The sequence below is a fragment of the Plecotus auritus genome, assembly GCF_963455305.1.
Source record: "Plecotus auritus genome assembly, chromosome: 5".
NCBI lineage: Eukaryota > Metazoa > Chordata > Mammalia > Chiroptera > Vespertilionidae > Plecotus > Plecotus auritus.
Window position 1 is genome coordinate 172,142,513 of NC_137776.1, and position 25,750 is coordinate 172,168,262.

The 25,750-nt window shown below is 47.0% G+C and overlaps 1 protein-coding gene across 1 annotated transcript in view; it reads left to right on the top strand.

Moving 5' to 3' along the window:
- Positions 1-25,750, top strand: part of BRINP1 (BMP/retinoic acid inducible neural specific 1) — a 155,765-nt gene that overhangs the window by 124,855 nt on the left and 5,160 nt on the right. Inside the window, exons 6-7 of the mRNA XM_080668676.1 lie at positions 2,234-2,470; positions 6,238-6,460. Coding sequence (XP_080524802.1) covers positions 2,234-2,470; positions 6,238-6,460 — 460 coding nt within the window. The remainder of the gene's footprint in view (positions 1-2,233; positions 2,471-6,237; positions 6,461-25,750) is intronic.

The window sequence follows — 25,750 nt, forward strand, 5'->3', positions numbered from 1 at the left end:
ATTCATTTATTCTGTAGGTTCTGCTGAAACTTTAAAAGACTTTAATCAGAGGAGGAACATCATCACCATCATCATCAAAAATAGGAGCCATTGACATTTACTGTTTGCTTGCTATGTGCCAGCAACTGGTCTAGACATTTTGCAGGAATTCTTTCACTTAGTCCTCCCGACAACCTTCTGATGTAGGTACTCAGAATATTCCCATTTTATAGAGGAGAGAGTGGAGCCTTCGGGAGGTGGAATAACTTGCTTGAGGTGACTCAGGCAGGAAGAAGAGGAGGCTGACTCCAGCGGTGCCCAGCTTTTACTGACCTTATTATGGTTTCCCACCATATGTCATGCTCCAGCACTAGCTTCCTTTCCACAATGCCTCTCTCAGATAGTCTTCTGAAAAGTCATCTGAAGACAAGTCAAAATGATGGAGCTTTGTTTTTAAAAAATAATTTGAAGGTGAGAGAGGGGAAGATAAAAATCAAGAAACATGACTGGGAAGTGGAGAGTGAGAGAAATGCTGAGCTTATTCAACACATCCCTGACGAGCAGGGTAGGGAGTGTTCCTGAAGCATGAGTGATAAAACTTTAATCCGAATGACAGCTCTCTTTCACATGGTGGGTAGTAAAACCATTAGGCTCATGTGCATTGGTGGCTGAAACGGTTAGCAGCTCCAAATGAGGTGGAGAGGAAGGTCCCTGGTGAAAGTACGTTAATGAACGAATTTAGCCCCAAGTTGTCCTTGCCTGCTATGCCGACATTTCAAGGGAAGGAGTAGTGCTCATGCCCAGATCAGCCCCTCTCCATCATTGGCTCTGAGGAATAAGACTGATTATCAAGTATAGAGAAAAAATCATGAGCTGTGGTCAAAAATGCTATTTCTATAACCAACCACGGGTCAGTCACGTTCCCTCGGTGGGCCCTGGCTTCTTCATTTTTAGAACAAAAAAGAGAAAATTAATTCTCTCTGATATCATTCTCTCTCTCTCTCTCTCTCTCTCTCTCTCTCTCTCTCTCTATATATATATATATATATGTATATATATGTATATATATATATATATATACACACACACACACACACATATATATATGTTCTTTAAAGAATAGTTTATTGATTTGTAGAGAGGAAAGGAGAGGGAGAGAGAGAAACATTGATATGAGAGCACAACATTGATCGAACGGGCTGTCTCCTGCACGCCGTCCCCCAACCGGGGATTTAGCCCACAAATTGAGCATGTGCCCTGACCTGGAATCCAACTGGCAACCTCCTGGTGCATGCCCAACCAACTGAGCCACACTGGCCAGGGGTAATACTAGTATTTTATTTTTTATGATACAGTGGTCTTATGAAATTATATCTCTCTTCAAATATCATTCTTACCTTGAAATCCACCAAAGTATCCCCTTTATCTGCAGAATGAAGTTCAAATTCCTTAGCATCTAATTAAGCTCTCTGCACTCTGGCATCTGCTCTTCTTTAAAACCTGTTCTCCTACTGCAGGCACCCACGCAGCCAAACTCGTTTCATTCACATTCTGTCTTTGTTCTTGCTGTTCCTCTCCTCAGAATGTGCTTCCTGTTCTCTGTACATGATGATCTCTGATTCACTTTTCAACCAGCCAGTACCATCTCCTCTACAAAGGTTCCCCTGCTCTCCGGGAGGGTTATTTGCAGTCCTCGGCTGCCCGACGCCCTCCCTGTTTCAGGTCTATAAAGCTGTGTTAGGATGATGTGTGTCTATGTCTTTCCCTGCTGATTATACTGTAAACTCCCCAGAGACTGGGATCGTGTCTTCTTTATCTCCCTAGACCTAGTGCCTAGCTCAGGACCTGTGCTTCATAAATAGGGCTCATAAATATTTGAAGAAAGGAAAAGGAAAGAAACAAAGGAAATAAGAAAAAACAACAACGCATAACAGTAATCTTCTGCTTTCAATAAGGGTTTTCTCCTCCCCAAATGGAAAAGGTTTATACCAGATCTCAGCCCTAATAGAATGGAATAGAGCCTGCATTTCAGAGATGGCCAAGGTCATGACCTGAGACGTTTAAGTAGAAGCAATGCAGCCGGGGGCCTTGCCGATTATGCACTGTCTGGATTGAGGCAGGCTCCAAGATATTTTAGTTATGCCACACGGAGAGAAAGCTAGCAGCTTCAGATTCCTCCCCGTCACCTTTCGAAGCTGTTAATGAAACACCTTTTCTAACCTTTCCGTTTCCCCGTCTTGCTCCTCTCAAACAGGCCTGCAGATCATCTTCCCTCCGTACCTGCAAGAGAAGTTCGTCCAGTCGGCCCTGAGCTACATCATGTGCAACGGCGAGGGCGAGTACGTGTGCCAGAACAGCCAGTGCCGATGCCAATGTGCCGAGGAGTTCCCGCAGTGCAACTGCCCCATCACCGACATCCAGATCATGGAGTACACGCTGGCCAACATGGCCAAGTCCTGGGCCGAGGCTTACAAGGACCTGGAGAATTCAGGTAGAGAGCTGGCTTAGTTCTGCTACACGAATGGCCCTGAGCCAAGTCTAGAAAAGGCAGGTGTCTAACTGGGGTTAGGGCTGCTGTGCAGGAACACTCATTGAGCCCCCACCCCCTCCACTTTGGAGAGTCCAGGGCAGGGTCTCGTAGCTGTCAGGGGGTAGGCACTCAATAAATCTCCACTGGATGGAATAATGAACAGTGCCGTCAGGTTTGTGGGCCTGTGATGGATTGTCTGTTGTACCTGGAAGACAGAGAGAGAGATGCCACGTAGCACATAGGACACCTCTGCAGAATGGAGAGTTCAAGGTATTTGTACAAATTCCTTGAGTCTGTGAGTCTATTTAAATCAAGAAACACACATACATGTGTATACATGTCTATGTCTATGTACATCTATATGTAGATATTGATGTAGATATCCAAATAACTCACCAGCTGTCAAAGCTGGAAGTCACTGCTCAGGTAACACAGCTATTACCTGCTTCCCATGGTTCCGAAGAGGAAAGTCAGTCACCTAAGGCCACAACGTGGCTGAGGTGCCAAGTTGGATCTTGGTCCTCATGCAGCTTCTGGTTAATGGGAAAGCCAGGCATTAATCATATCACATTGACATTTTAATCTCATCTGTGTGGAGAATGAGAAGCTATAGAGCTGGAGGTTGGCATGGTCAGGAGTCAGGGAGGCCACTGGGGGAGAGCAGGGTCCACGTGTCTGACTGGGGCTGGAGGTCAGAGGGTGGGCACTCAACCAATGGGAGACCACCCCAGGCACCTAGGGATGTGCCTGTGATGTGGGCTAGGACCATGGCACAGGGAACAACAGTGGGAGTGTGCAGAGATGCTGAGCTGTTTACAAGGGGGAATTAGCAGGACTTGAGAAAGGAAGGACGAGAGGAGATCCCCAGAACTCCTTTTGGGCATATTCATCAGGCACTTTGATGGATATGGGTGCCATTCGCTGAGCTAGAACACCCTGCAAGCTTTGGAAAGAAAACTGGGTATTTCGTTTTGGACATGAAAGCTTGGGAATCCTTGAGACTTCCACGAAGACATGCCAAATAATGGCCTATAATTTGTGCTCAGATATCTGTTAAGTAAATGGACATATAGAGAGAGCATTACTGTTTTTAAAACAACTTTATATTCCTTAAATCTATTACGAGAACTGCATTAAAGTAAGTAATGGTGTTCCTATATTGTAGAGCAGGGAGGGTGCCAAGACCCAGTGTCTTCCCCAGGGTTACATAGCAAATGGCAGAGTCGGTAATAGAATCCCCGATTCCAAACCCAGTGCTCACAGCAGCTCTTGTACCTTATTAATTCCACTCCCTCCCCCAGTCCTCTGTTCCCTCATCTAATAAATGAGAGGACATGTTTATGTGTTTAATTTTTGAATTTATTTAAATATGTAGCCAAGAAACCCTTTGATCAAACAGAATCATACCTCGGAGCCACTGTGTACCGCAGATAGAAGCTGAGCTTCGTGGAGCTGTGTTTGGAAACCACTGGTTACCATGAACTCTGGGTCCCCAGCTGGCCCTGAGTGCTCATGACGCATCAGTGACTCTGCTCTTAGAAGGTCACACAGCTCCGGGGAGCTGTGGGTGCCTTAGGAACCTGCGCCCATTAGTCCATTTAAAGTCCTGGGAATTCATCAAAGGGAGGGGTTCAGGATGGAAAAGGATTGTGATGACTATTTGGCCTCAAACAAAAGAAGCAATTGATTAAATGCTTTTGCAAAGAGATTCTCCCCATTGCTAAAAAGCAGACGGGAACGGCAGCCATGTGCACGAGCAGGAAGGGTCTTTAGTGTAGAATCGTTATACCCAAGGAAAAGCAACTACTTTGAATGGGCAGGTGGGTGAGGGAACAAGAGAGCTGAGATGCTGCAGAGTAAGCTGGATGGTCCACGGGCGTCATTGGTGCCATGCTTCCCCCCATAGGAGCACATACTCACTCTAGGTACCGTGTGCTTAGCCTTTGAAAGGGTTTTCCCCGTTGAGACAGATCCATCCACCCATCCACCCATCCACGTCCATGGGGCTTGTGCATGTGTCTTTTCCTCCTCATTTGAGCTTGTAGCCTTAATGACCCAGCATCAGGTAATTCCAAGGATTCTCAACCAGCCAAATGTAAAAGCCATTGATGCCTTGATGACCCTGGAGTGTTGGTGGTCAAACAGGACCGACTTCACACACACAGATGGGGGTCTGCGTGCCCTCGCTGGGAGGGAACCTTCCACTTTTAGTCAAGAAAGTAAATCCTCTTAACTTTTAAATTGCTTTTTCTTATCTGACCCAAATTCGGGTTCATTGAAAGGACTATTACCTCCCTCGAGGTCAGCAGAGCCATCTATAGGATGAGCTGCGTCTATGGAATAAGCTGTGTCTATAGGATGAGCTGTGTCTATGGAATAAGCTGTGTCTATAGGATGAGCTGCGTCTATGGAATAAGCTGTGTCTATAGGATGAGCTGTGTCTATAGGATAAGCTGTGTGTCTTCCATGGGAGGAGCACTGGGCTGGCGAGAGCAGCAGAGGGGAGCCCAGTGCCCTGCCTGCAGCCTGTGCACCGAATACATCTTAACCTCTTAATTCTTTATTTTTTCAATAGTTGAAGGGGGGCATCGCCACGGCGGGCCAGTAGGAATTAGATGGGAAAACAGCAGCTCTGGTTTTAGTCCCGCCTGTGGCACTCACGGGCTGGGCTGTTCTACCTCCAGGAAGTCCTTCCCTCACTTTGCACTGCAGTGTCCCTGTATGCAGAGCGAGAGAGCTGACCCAGATAATTTCTGAGTCTGTGTCAAGTTGTAGCGCTTGCTGACACTGGGAAACTTAGCATCATGTAGGCACAGACCTTCCCCCAGGAGGCTCTGGAGTTGGTTCCATCTCTTAAGCTGGAGTTCCCCCAATGGGACTTGACATAAGATGGCATGCACACACGATTTCCCATTAGACTAGGTCCCACGGTGGGGAGGCGGATCCTTTCAGCTCTCCGTCACACCTGAAGATCACATCAGAGAGAAGGTGGTGCAAATGTGCTTTTAACACCTATCGACTGTTTGCTACTTCTCTGTATTTCCGAGTGAGAGCAAGTACAGGGGTTTGGTCATACATCAGGGAACAGTATCTGGCTGGGATTTATTTATTTTTTAAATATATTTTATTGATTTCTTTACAGAGTGGAAGAGAGAGGGATAGAGAGTTAGAAACATCAATGAGAGAGAAACATTGATCAGCTGCCTCTTGCACACCCCCCACTGGGGATGTGCCCGCAACCAAGGTACATGCCCTTGACCAGAATCAAACCTGGGACTCTTCAGTCTGCAGGCCAACGCCCTATCCAGTGAGCCAAACCGGTCAGGGCTGGTTAGGATTTATTAATATTGCTTCCGTCATACTTATTTTTACAGCTCCCATCCTACTGGAGGCACGTGGTTTTCTATGTAGAATTGGACAAAAATTGGGTGTAATGGATTCTGAGTAAATACAAACACACGTGATATGCGGGTATTGCTATCCAGTTGGCACTCAGATGATATAAGTTTGTCGTCAGCAGGATGCAGGGTCCCTCCTGGAGCAGCAAAGCCAAAGAGCCTTCCTGTTGACACGCGGCCTCTGTACCCCTCCCGGAAGCCGAGCAGGCGAGCTCCTGTTCCCCGGGCCTCCAGCCAGTCAGTGTTACTTGCAGGCCGGCTTTCTTGGTGAGCGACCTCAGCTGGGGCTTGCAGGCTCAGCCTTCTCTCCTGGCCTTTGTCTCCCATCAGATGAGTTTAAATCGTTTATGAAGCGTCTGCCCAGCAACCACTTCCTGACCATCGGGAGCATCCACCAGCACTGGGGCAACGACTGGGACCTGCAGAACCGCTACAAGCTCCTGCAGAGCTCCATGGAGGCCCAGCGGCAGAAGATCCAGCGCACCGCCCGCAAGCTCTTTGGCCTCAGTGTCCGCTGCCGCCACAATCCCAACCACCAGCTGCCTAGAGAGAGGTGAGTGCTGCCTCCGCCTACCGCCTCCGCAGGCCCGGACCCGGTGTGAGCTTGCATTGGCTTGCTTCAGGGACAAATGCAATGCAGGTGATGCCTTTGGAGGTGGCAAGCGAGGCCTTGTGGGGTCCAGATCATCCCTGGCTTCTCCCCTTCGGTTCCGGCTGCCCTGAAACAATGGGTTTCTCACTGTGGCCTGATTATGCCCTGAACTTTCAACCTCTATGTCTGTCTGATCCATATTAGCTTGCTAGGGCTGCTGTAGCCAAGTACCACAGACGGAGTTGTCTAACAACATTGATTGCTCACAGGTGCAGGGGCTAGGAGTCTGGGCTGGGGGTTCGCAGGGTTGCTTTCTCCTGAGCCCTCTCTTCTGCTTGTAGATGGCCATCTCTCCCTGTGTGTTCACATGACCGGCCCTCTGTGTGTGTCTGTGTCCTAATCGCTTCTTTTAAGGACACCAGTCCTATTGGGTCAGGGCTCACCTCAGTGGCCTCATTTTAATTTCATTCCATCTTTAAAGACCCCGTCTCTAAATAGAGTCGTATTCTGAGGTACTTGGGGTGAGGACTTGAGCATGTGTATTGTGGGGGATGTCATTCGGCATAAACACCATCTGGCTTTTGATAAGATCTTTGGGTGAAGAACTGTGCACCCCAGGACCGACCAGGCCGGATCCAAACCTGGTGGGAAAGGGTAACAGTTCCCAGGCTGAGAATAGAACTGGCTTCAGTTTTGCTGGTTGTCACCTTAGAGCAGTGGTCAGCAAACTCATTAGTCAACAGAGACAAATATCAACAGTACAACGATTGAAATTTCTTTTGAGAGCCAAATTTTTTAAACTTAAACTTCTTCTAACGCCACTTCTTCAAAATAGACTCGCCCAGGCCGTGGTATTTTGTGGAAGAGCCACACTCAAGGGGCCAAAGAGCCGCATGTTCCAGAGGCCCTCAGACACCGGGAAGACATTTGCTAAAAGTGAGAAGAATGTGCGGGCACAGGGCATCCAGGGCACCCAGGGCGTGGCAGGTCTAGGGAGGGCCTGGGCAGCCCCAGGGCAGTAGCTAGACAGGCAGTAGGAGGGAGGAAGGAGGGGCAGGCCCGGAAAGGGCACTGGAAATCACCTGGGGCTAACGTGAGAGCATGTCCACCACTTGCAGCTCCGTGATCTGGAGCAAGTCCTGTGCTTCCCTGAGCACAGACGCCCACACCTGAGAATACTTTGCTCTTCCTGTGCAAGCCGTCAGGGGTGGACAGCCAGAGATGTCCCCGGCTCCAGGAAAGAACACCTCGCAGCGTTGCCTTCTCTGCTCCTGAGATGAGAAAGCACACGGGAATCATAGCATCCCTCCTTCACTCATCCGACTCTGGGCAGGTTACTCCATTACATCCAATAGCATCCCCCTTCCACTCACAGGAGAGGAGGGACTCCCACCTGGGCAGGTCATTCCATTACATCCAATAGCATCCCCCCTCCACTCACCCAACTCCCACCTGGGCAGGTCACTCCATTACATCCAATAGCATCCCTCCTCCACTCACCCAACTCCCACCTGGGCAGGTCACTCCATTACATCCAATAGCATCCCTCCTCCACTCACCCAACTCCCACCTGGGCAGGTCACTCCATTACATCCAATAGCATCCCGCCTCCACTCACCCGACTGCCACCTGGGCAGGTCACTCCATTACATCCAATAGCATCCCCCTTCCACTCACAGGAGAGGAGGGACTCCCACCTGGGCAGGTCACTCCATTACATCCAATAGCATCCCGCCTCCACTCACAGGAGAAGAGGGACTCCCACCTGGGCAGGTCACTCCATTACATCCAATAGCATCCCGCCTCCACTCACCCGACTCCCACCTGGGCAGGTCACTCCATTACATCCAATAGCATCCCCCCTCCACTCACCCGACTCCCACCTGGGCAGGTCACTCCATTACATCCAGTAGCATCCCCCCTCCACTCACCCGACTCCCACCTGGGCAGGTCACTCCATTACATACAATAGCATCCCCCCTCCACTCACCCAGAGAGGAGGGACTCCCACCTGCAGGTCACTTGGCTGCCTTCACTTAAGGGCTGTTAAGTGCTAGTCCTGGGAGATGAGAGGCACAGAAACGCAGCCTGTGCTGGTCCCTGGAGGCTGAACCTGTTCGCTGCTGTGGACTGCTTCCTGACATCCGAGTTGAAGGCTTTAAAGAGTGCTTCTCACGCCAGCAGGTAGGACAGTTCCCTGCCACGGAGCAGTGTCAGACAGGGGTGCTAACCCTGGGCATCTAGGGCCACCTGCACCGAGGGAGTGGGCTTTGTAAGTGAACTGATTGCTGGGCTGCACTGTGTGCCGGGCTCCGTGGGAGATGAGGCCACCAAGCGGATGCTGCCACTGCCACGTGTGCCCCAGGGATTTCTGCTGGGGTCCCAGAGCGGTGGCGTTGTGGAGGCTGGGATGAGCTGTAGCCTCACAGGGACTGGGTCAGTTCCCGACTCCCTCATTTCTCAGCCAGGAGGTTTTGTGTGCCTTGCCTCACCTCATTTGCAGTGTGGCATAATAACGCTTACCTTCAGGTTAAGTGGGAGGATTAAGATTTTAAAATGTAGAAAGCCTAGTACAGTGCCTGACTCGGTTAAAAGAAAATGGAAGCGATGCCAAGAGGGTGGGGGTTGGAGAGAGAGGGAAAGAAAGAGTGAGAGAGTTGTTACTTCGTATTCTAAATGCCAGGCACTGTTTTACGCATCTTATCTGAATTAACTAATTTCCTCCTCACTGCAACCTTGAAGTAGGTAGTCTTACTATCTTAGCATTCTTATTTTATAGATAAGGGAACTGAGGTACAGAGAGTTAAATAATGTGCCTAAGATCCACAAATAGTAATTATTGTTCCTTGAAAGAGGTGTTTACCTATAAACTTTAGTGAGAAGTCAAATGCAGATAATTAGAACTCCGTTTCAAGGTGTGCTGGGACCTGTGTATTGGGCTAGAAGACAAAGCAGGTGTTCTGCTTATGGGTTGATGCTAAGCAGTTCTCCCTAAGACTTAGTGCTCAAAACAATGCTTTGTTATCATCTTGCATGGTCCTGTAGGTGGACTGGACACAAGTCAGGGTTGGGGGGGAGTCTGTCAAGTTGGTTGATGCTGGAGTCATCTGGGGGCTTGACTGAACTTGACATCCAAGGTGGCTCACTCCTAGAGCAGGCAGTTGATCTGGCTGTCACCTGGGAGCTCAGGTGGGCCTGCCAATGAGTACCTACACCTGCTCTGTTTACGCGGCCTGGAGTTCTCACAGCATGGCCGCATCCTGAGACTAAAAGGAAGCTTTAAGACTCCTTACAACTTAGCTTTGGAAGTCAGAGAGCATCACTTCTTCCATGTTCTGTTGGTCAAAAGCCAAGCCCAGGATCTAGGGTGTGAATACTGGGAGGTGTGGGTCACCAGGGGCAGAGGGAGTCTTCTTTGGAGTTATGTACCGCAGGATAAATTGAGTGTAACTGGAGCTAGAGATGACTATCCTATATGTAGGACAAATAAGATGAATGTTGGTAATGATAACAAACACAAAGCAATAACAATTGCTATTGAGTAGCTAGTATAACAGGCAACAGATCTGGCAAATTGTAAAGATTCGGGAGCCAGACATCCTGGGTTCAAATCCCAGCATTGCCACCTGCTTATATTGGAGCCTTGGTGAATTTACTACCATCTTTGCGCCTCAATTTTCTTATCTGTAAAATGGGACTAATAATAGTGTCATCCTCATAAGGGTGTTTTGGAGGTTAAATGCTGTAACCCACATGAACTGCTTACAAGATTGTCTGGCAGGTGGAAAACAATACACATTATCTACTTTTCTTATTGCTATTTTTTTAATCAGACATTGATATTTTGCATATAAATTGTCTAGCCCAGTGGTCGGCAAACTGCGGCTCGCGAGCCACATGCAGCTTTTTGGCCCCTTGAGTGTGGCTCTTCCACAAAATACCACGTGCAGGCGCACAGGTACAGTGCGATTGAAACTTCATGGCCCGTGTGCAGAAGTCGGGTTTTGGCTCTCAAAAGAAATTTCAATCGTTGTACTGTTGATATTTGGCTCTGTTGACTAATGAGTTTGCCGACCACTGGTCTAGCCCACTTTAATGCTCATTAATTCTGAGTGTTGATGATGTTGGCATAGTTTTTCACCCAGTTCTCGCACTATCTCAGTGAAGTTGATGCTATTGGATTTGTTTCATAGATGAGGGAACTGATGGTCGGAGATGGAATTAACTTGTCCAAGGTCACAGGGCAGGGGAGTGGCAGGGTTGGAATTGTCTTTCTGACTCCATTGGCGGGCGTGGTGGGTCAGAGCCCTGTGCAGGCTTTATGCGGCATGCAGCAGCAAGCAGAGGCAGCTGTGCTTGGTTGGGTTCCCTGGTTTGAGTGTATGTTGATGCCAAAGGCAGGGTTAGTTCATCAAGGTCATGGGAGGGGGAGCAGGATTAGAGTTTTATGGTCTCCAGTGTGGTGTGCTGAGATTCCATTGCTAAGCCCTGAACCAGTTCTGAAGTGCAGGCGGACACATCAGGCACACCCCCCGTAGTTAGAGAGAAGAGGCCGGAGTTAGTGCAGGTCAACGCAGCAAGCGTCTCCTGCGAGCTTACTCTGTGTTGGGCTCTGCAAGCACTAAGATTAAGTCGGATCATCTACCCCAGGACTCAGTGCTTATTGGGATGTGGGCAGCAAGACTAGACCATACCTGCCAATGGGGTGTCCAACACCCAACCAAATGTTTATTGGGTGCCCATCATGTACAAGGATTTTGGGGGGACCCCAGGGGTACCGTGAGAGATTTATTTTAGCCTTTGCAGGAGCTGGCCCTAGTATCAGACCGTGGCACCGTGGTTGGACAGGTCAGGGGGAGGCAGGGACCCACAAGGGAGGTTTCTGAGGATGGTTTTCTACCAGGAGACCCTTACATTGTCCAGTTAAAAAGTGGGAAAGATTGGGAAGTAGACTTCGACTTTTATTGACACTGAGACTTCCTGAACCTTGGTTTTCTCATCTGTAAAATGTGCATAATAAATTTTTTTTCTGCTGCCTTGGAGGGTCTGTGTCTGTGTCACCTGGGATGGTGTGTTGGGAAGTACTCTGTAAACTCTGAGTGCTCTGGGAAAAGGGGTTATGCAAGCAGGGTGAGCTGGAAACCAGATTCATCAGGAAGAGACTGAGGCTGACTTTAGGTCCAAGGCCACATTGAGTAGGTGACACTTCTACAGCATTTACCACAGGCCAGGGCCCAGTCTATGTGCTTTCACCTCATTCATCAGGTAGCTCCAGCACAGCCCATCTTATGAATGGGAAGTGAAGGGACAGAGATGTTCGGTGACTTACTGAAAATTGTACAGCAAGTAAGAGGCAGCTTCCTTTCCTGTCACCTCTGTGCTGTTCTACCTGTCAAAGGCAAGATGATCCAAGTGATGGGTGACCTGCCCAGAATAAACACTGTCTTATGGTGGAAATCACCTCTCATTGCAAAGCAGGGAGGAAGGAGGGAGAAAGGAAAGAGGGAGAGAGAGTGAGAAAAAAAGGAAGTTGGGGAGAGAAGGAAAAAACCCAGTCAGCATGGGTGATGCTGAATTAGCTGACTTCTGTGCATTCCTTAAATATCTACTGACCACCTGGTCTCCAGTCCTGCCAAGAGGCATTTACAGACACAAGCAACAGGGCCTTTGTCCTCCAAACCTCAGTTTCTAGGCTCAGGGCATGCTGAAGAGGACACTGGTGTGAACCAGGGGTCTGAGTTCAGGTCCAGGCTCTGCCCTGCGTGGGCCGGACTAAATCCTTGGGGGCCTGGGGCAGGTGCTCCTGGGAACCCTTGGCCGCAATAAGCGCGCCCTGTGCCCTGCAGGGGCGGGGTGCAGCTTGAGTAGGGAATAATCGCCCCTCACCTTTAGTGCCACCTTTTATCCATTTTTCTTTATGGAATTGTGAATTAAAACTCATTTGGGAAATTAAGGTGACACTTTATTATTTTCTTTAAAACAATTTGGAAACAACTGGGCTCATTTTCTCCGAGGTTCTTCCCAGCTCTAGGAGAAATGTCAGAGAGAATGAGAGAGCAACAGCTCAACTCCAAAATATTGGTACAAGGTCAGTAATTGGATCTGTGAGCGGTGTCGCTTTCAGATGATGCTAATTAGTCCATTTTAATGAGAAGCGGAGAGTTCCAACTAAGATCTTTCTTCCTCCAAAACACAATGAATGGCCTTTTAACTAAGTCTCCAGATCTAATCACTTTCCAATCTATGTTCCAGGAGACAGTCAGAATTATGATTTAAGAATCAAATTCTATCTTGTCACCTGCTTAAAACCTTTGGGTGATTGATCACCACTCTTAGGAGAAAGAGCAAAAACTTAAGATGACCTACAGGGCTGCCGGAATCTGGCCCTGCCTACCTCTTATGCCTGCTTTCATGCCTTTTGTTGGCTATCTCAGCTGCATCCCCACTAATCGCCTTTCTGTGCTGGACGTTGGGTGTCATTTAATGCCGGTGGGTCTTGATCCAGCATTTAGAAGGGTTCTGGAATCTAGAGAAAGGGCTGTGCATAGATTAAATAAGAGTCCAGAGATGAAACATAATTTTGAAAGGCATATTGGGGAAGGCAGAGGAGCTTTAGCTAAAGGAGCTAAGTTATCCTTGTCTCAGGACCCTTTCCTTTTTATTAACACGAATTGTCCTAAGGCAAGGTGGAGATACACACTTCAAAGGGTAGGGTTTCATACAAAAGCATTGTCAGATTGGGGAATAGCCTACGGCTGTTCAGGTGTTTGGCCAGTAGGAGGCAATAACATGTAGATTAAGATGCCCTGAGCTGTCTGGCAGCAAACAATCAATTTAATGCATCCTTTTCAGGTTTGGGGAAATGCCTTTAGCCATTCCAGCAGGCAATAACATATGTGACTCAGCCCTTGTTGAGTACCCAAGTTCCATCAACCTTTCGATGAAATTCTTGCACTTATGACATGCTGGAATTGGCTCCGGCATTTCTGTTTTTTAAAAATTAAATGTATTGGGGTGACATTGGTTAATAAGATGGAATAAGTTTCAAGTGCACAGATTTGTAATGCATCACCAGTATATCTCCTTTCAGTTCCCCAGGTGTTCATGTCTCCCACCCCTTCCACAGGCTCCGCACAGGCTGTTCCCTCCACCTGGAACCAGCTTTCCTTGTTCCTTCCTGCAGTAGCTTCCATGTGTCCTTCAGATCTCAGTGCATTAGGCTGTGATCCTTGTACTGAAAGGCTGTGTTGGGACCGGTTTGATATGCTTTCCAAGCACACTCACTCCCAAACGAAGCCCACATCTCAGTTTACCATTCCTTTTCTATCTACTTAATAATGTCTGTGTCTCCTGTGAGACCGTCTGCTCTGGGCATGTACCTGCACCCATGTTCTCCACCGAACATCACCACCACTCCTAGCACCTTCATTGGCTTGCAGGAGCTGTTCAAAATCTTTGTTCAGTGGATGGATGCATCATTCATTTTCTGCTTGGAATGGGGTCCCAAAGACATGTTGACATAATCTTTTAAAATAATGTCCCATTGTCATGTAAAGAATCTATAGATTTTCTACCTGTATAGTATGGTTCTCCCATCTTCCTCATTCACAAACGAAGAAACTAAGGCTAAAGGGTATTAAGGGACTAGCTCGGGGTCACTTGGGGGATTTGTGAATTGACCATGACTAAAGGTCTGTGATGGTCCAGGCAGCAGGATAGGATGGAAATTGTAAGAGGAGATGGTCTTCTATTGACCTGGATACAAATCCTGAAAGTAATTCTTGCTAACTCTGTTACTTTGGGAATTATACCCTTCTGAAAACAAACACACAAAAAAAAAGGAAAGAAAGGGGGCAAAAATAGATACGTCTCAGAGTCTATTAAATTCAGTGAATGAAGAAAGACTCCTAGCACCAAGTAGGTGCTTAATGTGAGAGTGTGACTTGATGTTTCCTCCCTCCATCCCTCACCTGGTTTTTGTAGAGGCAAAGCAGATGCATAGAACCTCAACGGGAGGGCAAGCAGTATAATTATTGGCATTTTCCAATGACTCTCAGTCTTTGGTTTATTTTTACTTCCCATATTCACATGGCCTTGACCCCACAGTCCAGGCCCTTGCCAGCCACAATGTAATTAGGCATTGTTGAGATAAAAATCTCTTGGGGGCATCCTTGTCATCTCCAATCCTGGGGCCATGGCTTCTGAACCCATGTCAGCTTCTAACACGTTTCCTGTTCCATACAGTGTTTAATTGGTGTCTGTGGCAAGTTTCTGCCTACCAAGATAATCATTATCTCTATTGCGATGACCCTCAATATCCATGCTGATTTTGATTCTTCTTTCTGAACCCTATACTTAACTTGCCTCGGGATTTTATCTCCATAGACACATGCAGGGGGCCAGACAGAGGTGACTTCTTATATTTTATTGAACTAAAGTCAGTTTTGGTTTATTAGACTGACAAAGCTATGCCACTTATTAGATGCATGACCTCCCGAAGTCTCTAAACCTATCGGAGCCTTCTGTTTCCTCATCTGTATGATCAAGATAATAAGAGGAGCTGCCCCATGGAGTTTCAAGCCCCAGTCAGTTGTATGATGTATGTAAAAAACGCTTCATAACCTGTAAAGAAATGAACAGGTACAATGTTAGCATAATCAAGAACACAGCAGTAGTAGACCCAAGGTGTTTGATGAAGACGCTTTCATCCAAGAAATGGATGTTTCCATTAGAGAAGATCAAGCAGGAGCCCAACAAAATGTAGTAACACAGCAGAGAGGCTGTGGAACTTCAGGTACTTAGAGTTCAGATGCTGAAGTCTGACAGGTCAAGATGTGTGATGTGTGACTGCCATCATTGGCATGGCATCCTTGGCACTGTATTAAGGTGTCTGGGCTTCAGTTTTCTAACTGGTATGGTGCAGATAAAAATCATACTTTTGAAAATCAATAAACATATAGGCCACTTATAGCATAAAGTAAGAACTCAAAGCACAAGGCTCCTTATCAGACAAATTGGAGACCAATAATTTGTTGGTTAATTGAAAAAAAGTATGTTAAATTGGGGAATCCTAAAATGTATATATGCTGCACATACATAAATACATTTTACTTTAACTTAAAACATATAAATGCATATTCCTCGGCCAGTCTTCTCAAATAGGGTTAAAATCTTTTTGGAGGATGTGCATATATTTTATTTGACATTATGCATGTATGTATCTTTTCATACACCTGAATAATAACTGTATAATATTTCCAATTTTGGTTTATTCAAAGTGGATCAGTAGTTTAAAAGACTCTTAAGAAATTATCTACATGTTCGTAGAATTTTATAAATCCTTTCAGTCTTCCTCAGATATTCCCCCTTTATTTAAATAGATGACAGTTTTTTTCAGCAACTGGACTTTGTAGAATATTTTCATAGAATTCAAATTAGTTTCCACAGAAAAAAACTCATATTTCACCGATTTATTTGCTTTTAATTCCCTGATAAAATGATAGTAAGTAGAACTGGCATAAACAGGTTTAGGAACACACAAAACTGACTCTCCAGTTGTAGGAGCGTAACCATCCAGCCATGAGTATTGATTGTCCTGTGATGGTCACACACCACATGTACCTGATGGAAGGGAGTGTGTCACTTACACGGTGGTCAGTTATGAGTTCGTCCTCAGACAGAAGCTCCTATTCCTAGCAATTTGCCACTATTACTGGAGCAACTTGCTCAAGGTCATATAGTGAGAAAAAAAAAAGTAATAATAGTTAACATGGATTGACCATTTATTATGTACCAGACAGTTTTCAGTACTTGCATATATTTACTCATTTAATTCTTACAACGTCCCTATAACCCAGATTCTATTATGCTTTCCATTTGATGAGCATAGACTTTGAATAGCAACAAAAGTAGGAAGAGAGAACTACATTCCAGCCGGGAAGACTGGGTTCCTCAGGACACAGCCTTGGAAAAGAGTGACTTACCCCCAGATTAAGAGGCAGTGACCTAGATGATCTGGTGTGGTACCTCCGGTGGTGGGTGGTGACTTCCCTTCCTGCCGCTAGAGATGCTCATCCTCAGCTGGTCTTAAGCAGATAGATGCTGATGGCTTTGTATCCCAGCAGGTGCCACTCCTGCTGAGAGGTGGTGTGACTACTAACCAGCAGCAGCCAACAGAACAGCAGGAAGGCCCTCGTTTTCTGCTGTAATTAGGGAATAGATTTACACCATTTGGCTTAGGGAAATAAACTATTACTAAGACAAATACCTCATGCACAGGTTATTTTAAAGTTTGCAAAGGACTCTCATACCAGTGAGCTTATCTGATCCTTATAATTCCCTGTGAGGGAGCTAGAGCAAGGGTTAGTCTCCCCATTTACAGGTGAGAAGACAAAGGCCCACGCAAATTAATGACAGGCCCACTGCTGCTATCCTACATAGGCACAGCCCTTGGTTCTTGTCAAAGAATAGTCACGGGCATATTTATACGGAATCTTCACTCATTCATCCATTCATTGTTCTATTCAACAAATATTTAGTGATCAGCTAAGTTCCAGGCATTATGCAAGGGGTGGGGGGTAGAGTGGTGAACAGGACAAAGGGTATCACTGTTCGCAGGGAGGTTGAAATTTAGTAGGTAAGATAAAATTGGCACTGAACGGGCCCTGCATCCATGCCTTGCCTTAGGAAGCTGAGGCTCAGGAGGGTTAAACCTAAAATTACAAAATCATAAAATGCCATGGCTGTCAGGGAACCTAAAATATCATCTAACCTATTTCTGTCATTTCATTAAAGAGTAAAATGAAACAGTGGGAAAGTGTTTGGCCAGAGTAACTATATGAGTTTTGTATTGCTGTGTAACAAACCACCAGACCTTTAGAGGCTTAAAGAAACACACCCATTCATTTTCTCACTGTTTCCACGGGTCAGGAGTCTGGGCAGCTATAGCTGGACCTTCTGCCTCCGTCTCACAGGCAGAAATGAAGACGTTGAGGTTCCGGGGAAGAACCCACATCCATGCTCATTCAGGATGTTGTCCGAAGTCGCTTCTTTGTGGTTGTAGGACTGAGGTCACCTTTTCCTTGCTGGTTGTGGGAGAAGGTTCACCTTTAGCTCCTAGGGGCCATTCTCGGGTCCCTGGCCAGGTACCCCTCCATCTTCAAAGGAACAAAAGATGCAGCAAGTCCTTCTCAGGCTTGATCTCTCTGAGTTCTCCTTCTGCAACAGCCAGAGAAAACTCTGATTTTAACTGGACACCTCTGATGACATTAGATCCCCTTAGCTAATCACCCCAGTATTTAGGTCAGCTGTGCCATGTTAGAGGCCACAGGCCTGGAAGGGATCTCGTATTCACAGAGCCTGGGGAGCAGAACCTGGAATCTTGGGGAAGGAGGGCCCGTGTTAGAATTCTGCCTAGTACAGTCACTTAGCTTGGTAGGAACAAAATGGGGAAGAGAGATCCTGAGTTTTCTCTGGGGCTCGTTGTATGTAGTAGTTTGAATATCCATTTCTGTATAACACATCGACCCAAACTTAGAGGTTTCAAACAACATGTCATTATACTATGATCATGATTGATGGGCCAGGAGTTTGTACCGGGATTGGCCGGGCAGTGCTTCTCCACGTGGAGATGATGGAAGGCGCTCATTGTATTCAGCTGGCAGAGGGGCTGGGCTGGAGGTACCAAGAAAGTGGTACTCACCTGCCTGCTGCCTTTGCAGACATGGCAGAAGGCTGCGCTCGGCTGGGCAGACCCCTCTCTCCAGGGTCTTCCCAAGTGATCACTCCAGCAAGGTGGTCAGATTGCTTATCAGTGGTCTGGGCACTCCAAGAGGGAGTTTTCCAAGAGACGGGAGGTGGAAGCTGCTAGTCTCTCGAGATCTGCATCATAAAGTGGGTGAATCCTATCTGCCTTCTTATGTTGGTTTAAGTCAGTGGTCGACAAACTCAGTCAACAGAGCGGGAAACCACGGTGGCTCGCAAGCCGCAGTTTGCCGACCACTGGTCTAAGCAGTGGTAGAATCTGCCCAGACTCAAGGGGCAGGAATATAGGCCTATGCCTAAGGGAGGAGTGTCGCAGGATCCTTGCCCACCTGCCACACAGAGTGGGTTTTCCTTTCATGTGTTTTCCCATTACCATCCAGGGGTCCTCAAACTACGACCCGCGGGCCACATGTGGCCCGCCAAGGACATTTATCCGGCCCGCCGGGTGCCGCTGCCTGTCCTGCTTAGCAGCCAACTCGTCCCGGGCCCGCAGTGCGCATAGGAATTGGTTCATAGTTTTTTTAAAAAAACTATAGTCTGGCCCTCCAACTGTCTGAGGGACAGTGAACTGGACCCCTGTTTAAAAAGTTTGAGGACCCCTGGCACACTTTAGGACAGAGGGGCCTGCCTGCACTCTTCAGGGACCTACAAGGAAGCATTTTGTAATGTAAAATTGGCCTATAGACCCGTGTCAGCCAAGATTGTGGTTTAGTGGATTTATCTTTAAGTTTATGCCCCTTGCCACATGCCTCAACCTAAGGGTATGCTTTGTTGTTTTATTCTCTTGGAAGCTGGTTAAGGGGAGAGAATGTTCCACAGTGTTACTTTTTTATTTGGTGGCTACGTGTAGAGTGTGCATACCAAAAGTGGGAAGGAAGAAGGTTCTGCCAATTTCTAAGGATTCCAATTATGGAATAATTCCAAGTGTGCATTCTGGAAGCCGGGAGCTAACTACAAGGAATAACCCCTGGACCCACTGTGAGAGGACTTGCGCTAACACTCATTGATCACCTGGCCTCGCTGAGCACCTGTTCTGACAGGTGCCACAGGGACATTGTGTGTCTCCTGGAATAGTTTAGAGCCAGTGTCCAGCAATCCTTGGAAAGTGTGAATATTTCCTTTTCTCCAGTGCACCGTCACCGGGTAAAATGCTGCTGTCTCTTTCGGAGAGGCTGGGGGGAAATGAGCAGTGTACACGGGTGGCCTTCCCCAAGGGGAAGATTCTGGTTCTGGGCTTCCAGGTACTACTGGTGTGACCCCAAGCAAGTCACAGAACCTCTCTGGGCTTTTCCCCATGGACCAGGCTTTGTCTAAGCATCATTCAGCTCCAGTGTTCTAGAAATTGCCATCCTAGACCCACAGACAGTTTCCCCAGGAGTAAATTGCTACTTTGATAGTCCCTGATGTACTGATTTTTGGGGGGTGGGAGGATAGGAGAGAAGGTGGCCATTTGGTGACAAAGACCTATTTTAAGTGAGTATTAGATTGTCCTATTGAGGAAGAGGTACAAGCCCACAGGAAACCCCAGGCTAGCTGGGGGCAGATGCCTGTCAGTCATAGGAGCTTTCAGGTGTCCTCCTAACCCTGGGGCAATGACGCTTTTACCCAAGAATGGCTTTGGCATTGCTTTTCTATTTATGGGGGTAAAAACACAGGCCGAACCCAGTGGCCACCCAAGGATGTATGACCTGGGCCAGTGCAGGGTTCGCTGTGAGTGACATGTAGGGTTTGTGTGACGCAACACCAGGCCTGTATCTGTTCCCATCCCTGGCTTTCATTCTGTAAGTGTAGCAAGGAGGGTGGTTGGCTCATCTGCTGACACAGGGCAAGAAAATCAGCATCTCCAGACCCTTTTTGTTGTTTTTAGGTTGTGTGTGTGTGTGTGTGTGTGTGTGTGTGTTCGTGTTCTTCCCTTGGGCCTGGAAGTGGCTTCCTGTTCAGAATAAAATCTGGAGGCTCAGAGCACCTAGTCAGAAATAGAACTGGGTCCTAGCTCTAGCCAGTTCTCTCAGTGGTTAGAGCGTTGGCCTGGCCTGCAGACTGAAAGGTCACGGGTTCCATTCCTGGTCAAGGGCATGTACTTCAGCTGCAGGGTTGATCCCTGGTCCCAGTCCAAGCATGTACAACCAATGGATGTGTCTCTCTCAGATCGATGTGATGTTTCTCTTTGTCTCTCCCCCTTCCTTCCACTCTCTCTCTAAAAATCAATGGAAAAAATATCCTTGGGTGAGGATTAACAAAAAAAGAAAGAAAGAAAGAGCTGGGTCCTTACAGCTTCTGTGGATAGCTCCTTCATATCCTCCTACAGAACCACCTCCCAGCCTGCCCACTTCAGTCAACAGGGCCCCAGCCAACCCTCACACGGGTGAGTTATAGTCTTAGTGATGCCACAAGTCACTGGTGACCTTCAGTAAGTCACACTGCTCTCTGAGCCTTGTTTTCCATATCGTTCAAATGAGATCCAGGTTACCCTCTCCACCGTCCCATGACACAGAAAAGTTGTGAAGATCAAAATTATGGAACCACGCCAAAGAGCTTTTGGAAGTTTAAAAGAGACATAAAAACATAGAGTTTAACAGTGAAATAAAAATGTAAGATATCACATCTTAGTAGTAGTATTCTGCTTGTCTTAAAGGATGATTTTGGGGGTAAATGTTTTATGGGAGTATTACAGATAGAACGTGAAAACATCCTAAGTATACAGCAACATAAATGTGCACAAAAGGAATTCACACATGTGGCCCTGCAGAAACCCTGCTCAGGTTTGCCTCTTTCTATACAGCATGGACTCTTGTGTCTGGTTGCTTTCACCTTTTCATTCTTCTGTGAAATCCCTCCAGGTAGTTTTGTGTACTTTGGGCTCATTTATTCTCAAGAATATTGTTTTCTTTGTGGAAGTCTGTTGTACTGCTGATGGTCACTCTCACAGCCTCCAGTCTGGGGTTATGATGAGTAGCGCTGTCATCTTACAAGTGTCATTGGGTGACCCCCTATATCAGCCTTGGGCAAACTACGGCCCGCGGGCCGGATCCGGCTGTTCTATCCGGTTCTCTTGCTCTCCCCTCCGCTCCTTTACTTTCAATTTATATTAGTTCACACAAACACTCCATCCATGCTTTGTTCCGGCCTGCCCATCCAGTTTAAGAACCCATTGTGGCCCTTGAGTCAAAAGTTTGCCCACCCCTGCCCTATATGCATTTTGTTGGGTACATACTAGGAGCGGAATTGCTATGACGGAATAGTATTTGTAGGTTCAACTTTGCAGATTCCTTAGTAGATAGTTCCAGTTTCCCTCAAAATTTGCTGAACCAATTTCCCCTCCTGCCGGTAGCATCCTTGCAATACTCAGTGTTTCCCATCTTTTCTATTTTTATTTGGCCATCCTGCTGCAGTAGTGTCACATTGCAGTTTTAATTGGCATGGTCCTGGTGACTAAGAAAGTGGAGTTTCGTGTGCTTATTGGCCTTTCGAATATCCTCTTTGCGAAAGTGCCTATTCATATCATTCACCTATTTTCCCTTTTGGTTACCTGACTTTTTCTTACTGATTTGTAGGCATGTGTTTTTTCTGGGACAAATTACATTTATTAAATAATGCAGTGAGAACCTTCTCAAGATAAATATAGATTGCGATATTTGCATGTACTGTGGTTTAGAGAGACCCAGAAAGGGGTGGAAAACCCCAGGCAGGATAAAATGCATTTGATTAGCTCCAGCAGCCAATCAGTGCAGGAGTTATCTATTAGAAATAGTCTCTGATTGGGTAGAGGTATTGAAAATATATTCTCTAAGGGTTGTTTTTTCACTCTTGGAATGGTATCTTTGATCGATGTTTTAATCTTAATATATCCCTATTAATTTTTTTCCTGGATAGTGTGCCATGTTAAGTGTGCCATTATGATATTGACTCCTCCAATATCTTAATGATGCTCCCCTATGTTTTCTTCTAAACCCTATCTTGTTGATGTTGGTACTATTTTTATTATTTACTTTTCACATTTACATCTGTAATTCATCTGCTAATGATTTGGGGGTACATAAGAGATGAGGTGTCAAGAAGAGGTGTTCTTGTTCCTCTTTTTTTTTTTTAATATATTTTATTGATTTTTTTACAGAGAGGAAGGGAGAGGGATAGAGAGCTAGAAACATCAATGAGAGAGAAACATTGATCAGCTGCCTCCTGCACACCTCCCACTGGGGATGTGCCCGCAACCAAGGTACATGCCCTTGACCGGAATCGAACCTGGGACCCTTCAGTCCGCAGGCCGACGCTCTATCCACTGAGCCAAACCGGTTTCGGCTCTTGTTCCTCTTTTAATATCAGTATTCAACGGACCCAGTAACATTTATTGAACTATTTCCCTGGATTTATAAAGCTACAATTACCTGTTTCAAAGGAACCGTTTTCTATGTGAGCTCAAGACAAACACAATAGTTTGTTTTCTTGGGGAACACTGTGTAGGAAGCTTTCATACATTATCTTATCTGAGCCTCAAAACAACCCTGTAAGTACCGTATTGTTATTCTGTTCTGTGGTTGAGAAAACTGAAGCTTAGGAAAGACAGGCAATTAGCTTGAGGTTAAGTAATGAAAAGTGGAGCTATGATTCAAGACCCACTTTTTCTGACTCCAAAGCCCACGTCTGTAGCTCTTTCTTCAAGCATCACTGAGATAGCATTCATTATACACTGGAGGGTGAGGAACCAGTGAGACTAGGATATTAGTCTGTAATCAGCTGGCCTTTCTAGTTATGGAGAGGAATATTTTTACCTGGAACACTGATAAAACAAATCATTTTTTTGCCCACAGTAACAATAATGGTTAATTGCCAGTCAGAACCTCCTTTCACCGCAAGCCTCCCAGCAGCTCTGCCCATTCAGTTCTAGTTCTCAGACAGAAGTGTAAGGTAGGCATTGCCTTCCCCAAGAGACAGATGAGAAAACTGAGGATCAAAGAGGTGAAGTGACTTATCCAAGGCCAAATCATGGACGGGCTGAGTCCAGCATGTCCTTAACTGACTCCCACACCTATGCTCACCCTTCTTCCTGCCCTGATCATCGACCTAGAAGACCATTCTTGTGTTTTGGGGTTAGCCCCTTCTCACTGTCTGGCTTTTAGGTCTGAGTCCCTGGTTCTCCTGCCTGAGCACCGCCCAGGAAGAAGGAGCCAGTCTTGCCGCTCCGCCCGGAGCAACCTGCTACTTTTAGCCTTGCTGCCAGCCCTTCCTTCCCTTTCTCCAGCACACCCATGCCCCAAAGCAAAATGCTGCATTTAAATATGGAGCTGATGCTGCCTGTCACCTTCTTGCAGACACAGAACTGTGTAATTGCAAAAATTGTCTCATAATCCTCCCCAATTAAGCTCCTGACAACCTAATTGGAAAGAGTCTCCTATTGGATTTTTACTTGCTCTTCTCCCCATTCCTCCCTCTACCCTTCGCCTCTGTCCCCGTCGACCTCCGCAAAACCAAACTAGAGAGCTGTCCTGGCAGGGAACCGCAGAAGTCTTCTTTTGGTCTCTCCTTCTTAGTGCTTGAGCCATTCACCGAGGCTCTGACATCCTGTGAAGAACTGAGAAGAAGGGAAAGCAGGTTATTAAGGCAATGATAGAAACCCTAGAGGGGAATGATTAAAAGGCTAAATATTTATCTGGGAAAAATGATGAACACAGAGTGGGTCCGATGGCCAGTTATAATTCATACAGCACATCCATAAATCCGGGCTGCTTTCGGTTGAGCCCCAAGCATTCTGGCATCATTGATGTATGCATCTCTTATTAGCACCATTTCTTCCACACACACACACACACACACACACACACACACATACACATGCTTGTTGCATGTACAACATGCATGCACATGCACTCACACAACCAAAAACACAGTAAATCACCAGAAACCTAAAAACAACTGTTTGTCTTTCCAGTGTAGTCGAAGGTCTGCAGAGTATATATACATTTTGTGAGTCTCACGGAATCACTCAGACACCCATTATGATGTCAGAGACACGCCAAGGATGAAGCACAGGGCATAAATAACAGAGTAAATCAGAACTCCAATTTTGTTTTTTTTTTTCATTTCCTCTCCACTTTTAAATAAACACTTTTGGTTAGGCAAATGGGAATTATGGATTATAGGTTTCTATTTTAGCCTAGGTCTGTCTCTTCCCTCCCCACCCCCCATCCTTGGCACCCGATTTGTATGATCTTCCCTAAAATGCCACTGGCCCACATGGCATTCCTGTCTTAGGCAAAACCTCCAATTAAAATCAGCAGGGAGTTTGCTTGAATTAGGAGTCCCAGCCGAGGCTCCCCCCCGGGTGGCTCTGAGAGGGAGGTGTGCCTTTGAGAGCACTGATGGGAAGCCCTGGGTGGCACAGCCTCCGGCCTCCAATGACGAGCAACTCCACGCTGTGTCACTGGGAGACCTGTCATGTCGCCAGAAAATCCTGGCTGAGGCAACGACAGGGCCTGCAGGCGAGCAGCGGTGTCCCCATGGCCCGGAGCCTAGCTGCTCCTCCGGTCTGGGGTTTAGAGGGTAGGAAGGGAACAGCAGACAAAGTGAGGGAGCACTGTGTTTGCATCCGGAAATCCTGAGCTCTGCTGTGCCACATCCGTGCTGTGTGACCTTGGCAAGTCACAGCCTCTCTCTGGCCTTCAAAGCCACATTAGTAAAGTGGAAATCACCAGGGAGTCCTACCTCATGGGCCTGATGGGAGGAGAAAGGGGTAGCTGCCGTGATGTGGAAAGCACTCAAGAAATGTGGGTCCACCCAGGTCTCAGTGCTCAGTCTGAGCAGGAGGGAGATGGCCGGACATTTCCAGGGCAGCGTCTCGGGCTTCCACTTCGGTGGTCCAGGCCGCTTCCTGTGAGCCTCAGAGGGTCCATGCCAGTGGGCTTTAGAAATAAAAGCACTCTTCCTGCCCTCCCTTCCTTCCTCCTTTCGCCCTCCCCTCAGGGCCCCGTCAGAATGAATTGAAATCCCATCCAATAGAAAGATGCTGATTTAGATGTATTGGAGTTCAGCTTTGGCTGCGAACGGAAGATGCTTTGGATCCCCAGGGACAGAGAAAAGCATTTTAAAACTTGGTCCTTACTGCCTTCAACCGACTGCCTTGCAGTGGGGCTATGTCAGGCCCTGGTGAGCCCCTCCCTCCAGCCGGCCTATTAAGCCATCCTCTGTTGCCAGGGTTGAGACAGGCTGTCACCAACTAGCCTGGGAAGTGGTATTTATAGATCGTAGCCCCTCCTACCCTTGGTCCCCAGCCTCTCCCTATGCACTAGTCCTGAGCTCCAATTATCTGTGAATGGAGGAGAAGGATCCTGGCAGGTCCAGAGGAAGCCAGGGATGTGATAATGGGCCCTTCACATGCTCAAACTTTCCATTATTTCAATGTATTTCTCTTCCTGTGGCCTGCTTACTTCTTGCTTGCCTCTTTGTCATAATTTTACACTGTGGTATGTTGTAGAAAGTGCGCCTATGCTGGAG